Here is a 9,996-nt window from a genome sequence, read left to right on the forward strand (position 1 = left end):
CCCAGCTCCTGACAGCCCGTCAGGCATCCCCAAGAGGCCAAAGGCCTCTGAGCAAGCTACCCCTTCCCTGACAGCCACTACCTCCCAAGGGTCACAGAGCTGCCCTCCCTTAGTAGCTCCATGGGACAGAAAAGCAAGGGCAGAGCCTCCAGGCTCCCACCTCTGCTGTCCCCTAACCTGACCACACAATCGCCACAGCTCTCTGTCCCCAGCCCCAACTCAAGACAAATCACCAGAGCTTAGAGTTCCAAGAGCAGTCAGATGACCCTACCTCATTCCATGTTATGGGTGAGAAACTAAGGATCAGAGAGGTACAGGATCCCAGATACAGCTGGGACTAAAAGCCAAGAGTCCTGCTTGCTTGGTCAGTGCAGGCTGGGCAGGCCAGCGAGCCATTTCCTCTGCAAAGCCCTATTTGAGCTTGGGCCATGGAGGTGAAAGGCCAGTCCCAGCTGTTTTCCCAGCCTGTGAGGACTGGGCAAAGCATAGGACAAGGCCTGGCCTCTTGGAACAGAAGAGAGGAAGGGAGGGCAAACGTGACTGTCCCCACAGGTGTGCCATTGTTAGGTATAGACACCAGGTTCTGAGAGGCACCCTAGAGCCCAGTGTGTAGGGGGTGACCAGCCCTTTACCTGCAGCTGCTAGCCTGCATACAGAACACAGATGTGGGTACTCCTGAGGCACTGTTGTCCAAGGGGCCTGGCCTCCTCCAGGGCCTCCCCTGACCCCTTCACTCTTCCCATGGCTGGGCACGGGCCACTTCTCAACTTCTGCCGCTGCTTGACGGTGTTCTGTGGCTCTAATCTCTGCATGTGTGGCACCATCTCATCTCCCCTGAGGGTGGCTGTCCCTAAAAGCAAGCACCTGTGACCTTCTGTTGCCCAAACTGTTTTTGCTGCTTCTATGACCTGTTACTGTCCTGGGTGTGGAGAGGGGCCCAGGAACCCCTGGACAGATAGGATGACATTTTAAAGGGCTTAGACCAGGGCCTCAGCTCTGGTGGACTAACAAGGTGGCTCTAGGGAAGGGCAGCCATACTTGTGTGCTGGGTGAAAGCCTCCCTTTACTGGGTCAGTGACCCCAGAAGCTAGTAGGAAGCATGAGATCCTCCTAACACCATATGCGGAGGACCCAGAATCAGACTCCTGTCCATTCCTGGAATCTTCTCCAAGGTTCTAGATAGGCCAACAAGGAAAAGTAGATAAAAAGACACTAATTTGCCAGGCCTATAATTCCAGCACTTGGGAGGCAGAGGCAGGCAGATCTCTGTGAGTTCAATGCCAGTCTGGTCTACATAGGGAGTTCTATGCCAGTTGGCACTACAGGGAAACCCTGTCTCAAACACACACACACACACACACACACACACACACACACACACAAGAAGACACTAATTTGCTCTGATCGGATGGGAACCTGTGTATTCTAGAAACTCTTCTTAGTTCCCCTTGCCTGGCAAGACATTAGATAAGTATTCTTGATGTCATTTTATAGAGTTGGAAGTTGAGTCTCAGAGAGATTTAGTAACTTTCCCAAAGCAACACAGCCAGAATATGTTCATGAGTTATATTTCACTTTCATGCAGGGTCTAAGGCTTGACCTCACCTACAGGAAGGGGAGCTAGAAGAAAATGCCAGGTTTGACATCATACGTGAAGCCCCTCAATGTTGGGCAAGGTGAGGTACCAGCTTCTCTGGGCTGTATAAGGGGGTTGGATGAGGAAGGTGGTCCTACTATGGATTATGAAGTGGGCAGGCACAAAGTTCTAGGGCTGGGCCTTGCCCTCCCCAAAGATGGGAAGGCTCATCAGAGGACACCATGGGTGAGGTAGGGGCTTTTGAAAGTGGTCCAGATGGGGTAGAAGGTAAAACCGTAAAGATGAGACAGGAGACAGAGAGGAGCAGCAGGGACAACAGGTGAAGGTAGGGCACAGCATCTGCTGGAAGGACACTGCCCTGGGTAAGGCCAGTAGAGAAGGCAGTGTCCAGGGCTGGGCAATGGGCAGGGTGTCCCTGGGAGGTCAGACAGACACTCTGAGAAAGGCCCAGAGGAGTAAGTTGGATTCTAGCCCCCACTACCCCCCCTGTTCCCTGGGGTTCCTTTAATCAACTAGACAACTCTTTATTCTCTAAAGCTACCCTTGCCTCTGCATATCCCCACACAGGTGGGAGTTAGGCCCACAGGAAAATGAAGCACACGTTGACTGAGGGTTTCTCTAAGCCACACTCAGCATCACCTATGCTCTTGTTTCCAAGGTCGGAAGCTGACCAGGAAATGTATGGGTTGGCCAGGACAGGCAGTGACCCCTTGCCAGGACCCTTGCCCTCCAGAGCATTGCTGCCTCCTGGAGACACACATGTAAAAACAGTTCTCTCCACACAGCTGGTCCTCAACAAAAGATTCTAGCCTAATGAACACAACTAGTTCTTTTAGATGAAGGAAGTGGGCAGAGAGAAATGTGGAAAGGGCCAGAGTTTGGGAGAGTAGACAGTGGCTGCAAACAGAGTCTAACAAGTCCAGGACAGACCTCCCCACCTTGGTTCCTTCATGCCCACCCAGAGTCACCACTCACTGATAGTGTTCATGAATCATAGCTCCTTGGCTCTGCCCAGAGATCATGCAAGTACTGGGGACCCCGCACCTCACACTTTGAGAGCACATTTACCAAGCAAAAGCAGAAAGCATGGATCTGAGAAACCCAGGACTGTACAAGACTGTAGCGTCTAAGCAGTCCAGGGAATGGCTGAGGATACAGACTGAACAGCAGCAGCCTGGACCTATGATTTGCTGGGGTCGGGGGGGGGGGAGTATCTGTGAACAATGCAGTCACAGGTAGACATGTGTGTTTGTACTATGTGTGCTGGGCTCACACTGGGGACTCCAACTGCCTTGAGATTCTCAAAGAGGCTCATGACCAAACAAGGTAAGGACCATCTGCACATCTAAGTCGCTGCCAGGACAGGGCTTCACCATCTCCCAAGTCACTCACTGCAATTCATCTAGCCATCAGTACACACTCCTTCAAGGTAACACAGGAGGCTGACATGAGGGACAGCATCTACTTTGTTGCAGGTCTGAAGACAGAAGAGAAGTCAGGTTTTAAGTCACCCCCCCATCCACCTAGTAGAATGAACTGAGCACCTAAGATCACCCAGGCACTACCTGAGCACCCATGTCATGCCTCCTGAGTGGAAAGAGGTGCGATTTCTACTCTCAAGCCCTGACAACTGAGCTATGGAGAGACACACCCACTGCATAGCACGTGGCAGCCTAGCTGCTAAGCCCGCTGCCCTCAGAGCATCACACCTCACCCACCACAGCAGCACAGCAGCTTCAGGAAGGGCTGCTCCCTATGTAGCCAGCCCAGCATCTGTGCCATAAGTTGGAATCTGCCCACTGGAGACAGCAGGACTGGAAATGGCATCATAGGTAGAAGCAATAGCAAGTGTAAAGACTTGGAGGTATGAGAGTTAGGGGCTTCCAGAGATCTCAAATTGACTAGTATGGTCAGAGGAGGAATGAGCCACAGATTATACATCACCACACATGTGTACATACATACAGAGAAAGAGAGGAGAGGGGAGAGGGGAGCGGGGGGAGAATGAATGTACAGGATAAACAGAGCATGCTGGGCCCCAGGTAGAAATCCTGGTTCTGTCCCTAGCTCTCTGAATGTACCCTCTTTTTTCTGGACAAAGGGGCCACTGCCCCCAAACTGGAACATAGGATCAAAATTGGAAGTGTTCAGAATCTAACTTCTCCCTTACTAAGCTAGGCCAGTCTGAGCAGGAGCATGGTAGGAAACTCAGTGCTCACAATGAGGGCCCACAACTCAAAAAGGTTGGGATCCAGAACAGGGATGAGGTTCAGTTGGTAGAGGGCCTGCCTAGCATGCACGGAGCCTGGGTTTGATTACCAACACTGCATAAACTAGACATGGTAGAACACACCTGTATTCTTAGCACTTGTGGAATGGAGACAGAAGGGTCTGAAATTCAACGTCATCCTCAGCTACATTGGAAGTTCAAGGTTAGCCTGGGCTGTGTGAGACCCTGTTTTGTTTTTGTTTTGTTTTGTTTTGTTTAAAAAAAAAAAAAAGGAAGAAAGAAAAGAAAAGAAAAGAAAAGAAAAGAGAGTTGGTCTAGACAGAAAGTCAGAGGCACTGTCTTGGCAGGAGGTCTCAGGTGCCTGGACTGCACAGGGCCTAGAGAAGATAAAGATGGGTGCCAACCTGGAGACCAGCTGCAACACAGCATGGGCACAGCTCCATGGGACACAGAAGACTTTTAGATCTAGCTCTGCTGGTGACTTGAGTCTTCCAGGTCTCTGTTTCGTCCTCTCTACATGGGAGCAATGAGGCACTAGACAAAGCAGGGCTGCTGTTCATCGGCCCTTGTTTCTACCACCTTGGACCTGGTGCTGCCACTGCCAGTAACTCAAGACTGGAGCCCCTGCCCGTGGTCTTCCTCTGAACCTAGGCTCATCCAATCAGCCTAACTTGACAGAGGAGGGCCAAGCAGCCCATGCTAACCCCTTTCAAGTGGTGGCCTCCTTACCTGAGTCACCATTCCGCTTCCTAAGGTGTGGAGGGCGGTCAGGCAGCTGGGGGAGTCTTCCCTAGTCACACCTCCCCACCAGGCCCAGGACTGCCTTCCTCCCATCTTACCCAGACCACAGGGGCTGTGGAAATCAAGTTTGACCTCCACCAGGGAATGCCCACCTTCAGGGGAGTGGCTTTGCTCCACTTGTCCACACTAGTGGGTCCCTGGACACCAGCTGTGGGTACAAGTGATATATCATCCAAACTCTTAACAACTTTCTAGGCCGGGGCCTTTTGTTTGTTTGGTTTTTGTTTTGTTTATTTACAAAATATTTTTTTTTGCATTCGTGCATGTGTGTGTGTGTGTGTGTGTGTGTGTGTGTCTGTGTGTGTGTGTGTGTCCACAAGCGTGTGTGCAAGTCAGCCACAGCATGCATGTGGATGTCAGAGGATGACCTGTATGAGTTCATTCCTTCCTACCATGTGGGTCTTGGGGACTGAACTCAGGTCCTCCCTCTTTTTTGAGACATGGTCTCCTTGTAGCCCCAGCTGGCCTGGAACTCTCTATGTAGACCAAGGTGGTCTCAAACTCACAGAGATCTGCCTGCCTCTGCCTCCTGATTTTTTTTTGATTCATTTATTTTTATTTTCTGTGCATGAGTGTATTGTATGCATGTATGTAAGTGCACCTGTGCCGTGCAATGACCACAGAGATCAGAAGAAGGCATCAGATCCCCTAGAACTGGAGTTACAGACAGATGCTAGCCATAGTGTGAATCCTGGGTACTGAACTCAGGTTCTCTGCAAGAGCAGCCAGTGCTCTTAACTACTGAGCCATCTCTCCAAACTCCCCTGGCCCCTCGGCCCCACATTTTGATTTTTGAGACAAGGTCTCACTGTAGCCCAAGCTGGCTTTGAACTCATGGCAATTCTTTCCAGTGCCCCATTTTGATTTTTTTTTAATATTTTATTTGGCCAGGCGTGGTGGTGCATGCCTTTAGTCCCAGCACTTGGGAGGCAGAGGCAGGCAGATCTCTGTGAGTTCAACGCCAGCTTGGTCTACATAGTGAGTTCCAGGCCAGTTGGAGCTACAGGGAGACCCTGTCTCAGAAAGATCAAAAAAGGCAAAAATATTTTAGTTACTATTTTTAGTTTGGTGTATGAGTATATTGTCTATGCGGATATAAGTGCAACCATGTCATGCAATGCTCAAGAAGGTCAGGAGAGAGTGTCAAATTCCCCTGGAACTGTAGTTATGGACAGTTGTTAGCTACCACGTGGGTGCTGGAACTCAAACTTGGGTCCTCTGCAAGAGTAGTCAGTGCTCTTAACCTCTGAGGCATCTCTCCAGCCCAGGCTGATAGCCCAGGCTGGCCTTGAACTCACAGCAATCCTCCTGCCTCAATCTCCTAAGCACTAGGACTATAGGTATGAGCCCCTACCTCTAGCTTGGACCTTGTAGAGAAGGACCACAGTTGTTTCCCTAAGGATTCTCCTGGCCATTTCTGTGAGGAATGGTTGAAGGCTCTGGAGCCTGTCTGCTAGGCTTTAGGACCCTTGTTACCATTCACAGATCTCCAGTGAGCAGGCCATAGCAGCAAAGAGGGTCTATGGTACCCCAGAAGTCAATTCGAGGACCCCACTTTATGGCTTCAGGAAGAGCTTCCTGAAGTTTGGAGCTATGCAGCCATGGAGATGTTTAACCTAGACATGCTAGTGGAGCATCCCTTAGCCTGGAGATATTTGGAAGAGCACTGGTACCTGGTATGTATCCCGGGCCAAAACCATTCTCCGATTGAATAAATATGAGAAATGTTGAGATGTAGAACCATTAACATATTTTGTATTGCAGGACTTCTCAGAGCCTTTACTGTGCTAGTGGGCACTGCATGAATTCAAGAACAATATGCTGTACTTTTCAAACCCATTCAAACTCATATTTTTCCCCACACCCATGAAGGAGGGATAATTATTCCACAGTGGGATCACACTTTCCAGCTACTTCTAGCCTTGGAGAAAAAGGGAAAGGAAACAGCTGTCCTAAGAATCTGACTTGATAGTCTCACTCCCCCTGGTGTGGTGGAGGTGGGGTACAAGGGCTGCCCAGAACCGGTTCTGAGGATCCCTCCAGGGTCCAAGAGGTAATGCTAACTCTACTTTTCCAGAAGTGGAATCTATGGCGGCTACACTGTTGGGAATTTAAATTCCAACAGAACTTGGCAAGGAAGACACCATGCAGCCCAACCCCCTCTGTCTAAGCCCCCCTCCCCCTGCAGGCACCTGAAGAAAGAAGGGGTTCACCCAGGGCCTCAGGAGTCTCCCAGACGCAGTTTCTGAAAATCATATTGATGAGGTCTCACTGCAGGACCCAGAAGTCTTTTAAGTCACTACAAGGTGCCCATGTCCAATGGAAGGTCACCTCCTGGAGCTTGCCCTGAACTTGCATGTGAACTGTGCCACCTCCTTCTCCGCTTCCAAGGCCAGAGGGCCACTCGGGACCTTTGGCTTATTGTCAGCTCCCAGGACTGAGGTTCCAGGGGGCACAATAGGCTTCTGTGCCCCCGTGTCCTCACCTCCCCCAATGCCAGCTGCATTCATGGTGTTTTGCTATTGTAGAGGGAACAGCCTGGGGGCGGTGCAGGAGGGGGTGGGCTCTTGGCACAGGGGCTGGTGCAGACGGGCCATGGTCAGCGGTCAGCATGCAAGTCACATCCACAGGCACTGCCACCAGGCCTGCCAGGCCTCCAACAGAATGGAAATGCTCATGGACCCTAGGTCTCTTCCTACAATCCCCTCCTGCCTACATGGACCTTGCTGCCTTTGCACCCAGCCCCTTGGTGGTGGCACTGACTTAGGGGGATTTCTTCTCACCTTCTCAGCCAATGGCTATTAAGGAGCCATATTAGGTCACCAACTAAGCCCTGAACTCGGGAAAGGACTGTCCCCAAGAGCACAGCTGGGGCTCTGAGAGGGTTTAAGAGGCCAAGGGGATGGGAGGTGAAGAAGAAGGAACCTGAAGCCAAGGCAGCCTTCTTCGAGTCAGCAGGCACAGTCCTCCAGCCCTCCAAGGTGTAAGAAGTCCCTCTGGTCTCCCCTGATCCTGGCTGTCTGTAGGCATATACTTTCTTGTTTATGCAGGCCTCCAACCTCAGACATAACACCCTGGGTGACAGCACAGACTAAACCTACTCGATGGGCAGGCTGAGAGACCGGGAAGCTCATGTCGTCAGGTCGAGAGAGACTGTTCCACCGTTGCCCCAGCTCCTCCCCTCCCACACTGTGCCCCCTTCACGGGGAAACAGGAGCACAGGAGGCAGGTCTCACTGAGCCACAGCTGGGATCCTGGAGGTTTAAATTTCCAAGGAGAGGCACAACATTCTACTCCCAAAGGGGACCACTGATGGGCCTCTTAGCAGAGGGAGGCTAGTAAGGGCTCAGTAAAGGTTCCTTATGGACCCCACTGGACTTGTGGGTCATGGCCATCTTCTCTCTTCCTTAAACGTACCTCCATCCAATCACCTGCCGTGACAGCACCCCATTCCCTCACCAGCCATTCACACAGGCATTAGCCTGTAGCTGTGAAGTCCCTGGGACCCCCACTCCCACTGCATAGAGCTCAACAAGTTTGTTAGGAGAATAAAAAATGGGACAGACCCAGACACTAAAGAAACACTCCAGCGACAGCCCTCCAAAGTCACTGGTCACATGACATCAGGTCCCTGAAGAGGAGGCAAAGTGTCATAAGAAAAGATCCCAGCCTGGAACCATTCCTCATGCACAGAGTGTGCTTTATAGTTCTATAAAGAGTCCTGGCATACAGATGCTTTCCCTCCGCTCCAACAGTACCTTTCCTGCCTGGCTACCATACCCAGCCCTCCCACTCCACTCCACCTCACAGGTCAGCAGGGCAGCCTAGGTGCTGGCCTTACTCCAGTGTTTTGCATGTCCATGTGTCCTCCAGTAAATAATGGCAGTGCTGAACACATATATGAGACAGACCTTCCGTCTCCGGGTCTTACCTTCAAGTGTGCTCAGCATATAGCAGTCTTCTTCCCAGACCCACCTCTAGGTCAGAAGGAAAGTGAAAGTGACCCCAAGCGTGCCCCTCTACCTCCTGCACCTTGGCAGGAGGACACCACAAGGGGCAAGTGGAAGCCACAGAGGTTGTCTGAATTCCAAAATTGGAGTAAATGGTAGGTATTGTGGTAGATGAATTCTGGGAAGGCTCTGGATAAGACCCCCCTTCCCCAAAGGGGCTGGGAGGTCATGACCATCTGTGTATTTATCTAGCTAGGGACAGGCATTACCCAGTAGACTTTGTAACCGAATCCACTGAACAGGCAGCCTTTGGGACACAGCTCAGGTTTTGGGGAGAAGGCACTGGGCAGCTGGAGCCCTCCTCGCCCATCCCCCCTCCCCCAAGCTCTAAGGATTTCCCTTTCATTCCCTTCCACCCTGGGAAAGCAGGGGACAGAGCAGTCTGTGAGGTCAAGACCTCAAAAACCACTTCCTATGTGGCCGAGGGAGGGTGCACAGCTGCAGGGTGGATCTGGGGGACCCCGAGTGGGATCAGCAGAAAAAGCGCCCGCAAGACTCGCTGCTCTCCCGGGCGCCCTTCGGGTGGAGAACCAACGAAATCCAGGAGAAAGCTTTTAGGCCCTTCCAGAGGAGTTTAGGAGTAGGATCTACACCCTAGGTCCCAGCGGGCGGCGGCCAACAGAGTTGATAGGGTTGGGCGAGGGAACGACTAGGAGGGGGCTCCCCGCCCTGGCCTCACCCCAGCTGTCTGGAGAGAATCCGGAGACACCCCTGAGCTTGCTTACTAGGAGCAGGGCTGCAGGCTGGAAGAGGGGGCGGGAGGGCCCTGCCCAGGCCTGAGCTGCTCCGGGCCGGCTCTACGGGGAGGTGACGCGCTCCCGGCGCCCCAGGGACTTCGGGCGGCAAGTTTGGCAGAGCTGATGGAAGCCAAGCCAAGCCGGACCCGGCAAAGCGGAGCCGGCCCGGGCCAGGCCAGAAAAAAGCCGGGCAGATAGGAACCCGGCCTTGGCGCACCGGACACAGGGCGGCCGCGCGCGGGGCACCCACCTCTCCGCGCTGCAGCTGGAAGACGCTGTTAAGATAGCTGGAGTGCAGGGGCGAGCCCAGCTGCTCCGGGCGGCCCTTGCCGAAGGCCAGCTCCGGGGGCGCGGCGCCGGCGGGCGGCTCGGGCCGGAAGGCATCGAAGGCACTAGCCTGGTGCGTGTCCTGCAGCGACAGGTAGACCCAGTTGAGCAGCTGGGCGGGCTGGTACACCGAGGCGGCGCTCGTGTCGATGGCCGACAGCAGGCTCATTTTGCCGCGGCCGTGCCGGCCCCTCCCCGGCCACCCGCTCGCGCCCCCCTCCCGACGGAGGGGCGGGCACCGGGGAGCCTGTGCCCACTGCCGGCTGCCCGGGCCCAGACGGCGATCGCCTCGCG

General features: G+C 53.1%; 1 protein-coding gene across 1 annotated transcript in view; it reads right to left on the reverse strand.

Moving 5' to 3' along the window:
- Zcchc24 (zinc finger CCHC-type containing 24) overlaps positions 1-9,955 on the reverse strand; it is a 58,092-nt gene extending 48,137 nt beyond the window's left edge. Inside the window, exon 1 of the mRNA XM_008849844.3 lies at positions 9,626-9,955. Coding sequence (XP_008848066.1) covers positions 9,626-9,871 — 246 coding nt within the window. The 5' untranslated portion in view covers positions 9,872-9,955. The remainder of the gene's footprint in view (positions 1-9,625) is intronic.
- Between the last annotated feature and the right edge of the window lie 41 nt (positions 9,956-9,996).

The sequence above is a fragment of the Nannospalax galili genome, unplaced genomic scaffold (assembly GCF_000622305.1).
Source record: "Nannospalax galili isolate Female #2095 unplaced genomic scaffold, S.galili_v1.0 scaffold83, whole genome shotgun sequence".
Classification (NCBI taxonomy): domain Eukaryota; kingdom Metazoa; phylum Chordata; class Mammalia; order Rodentia; family Spalacidae; genus Nannospalax; species Nannospalax galili.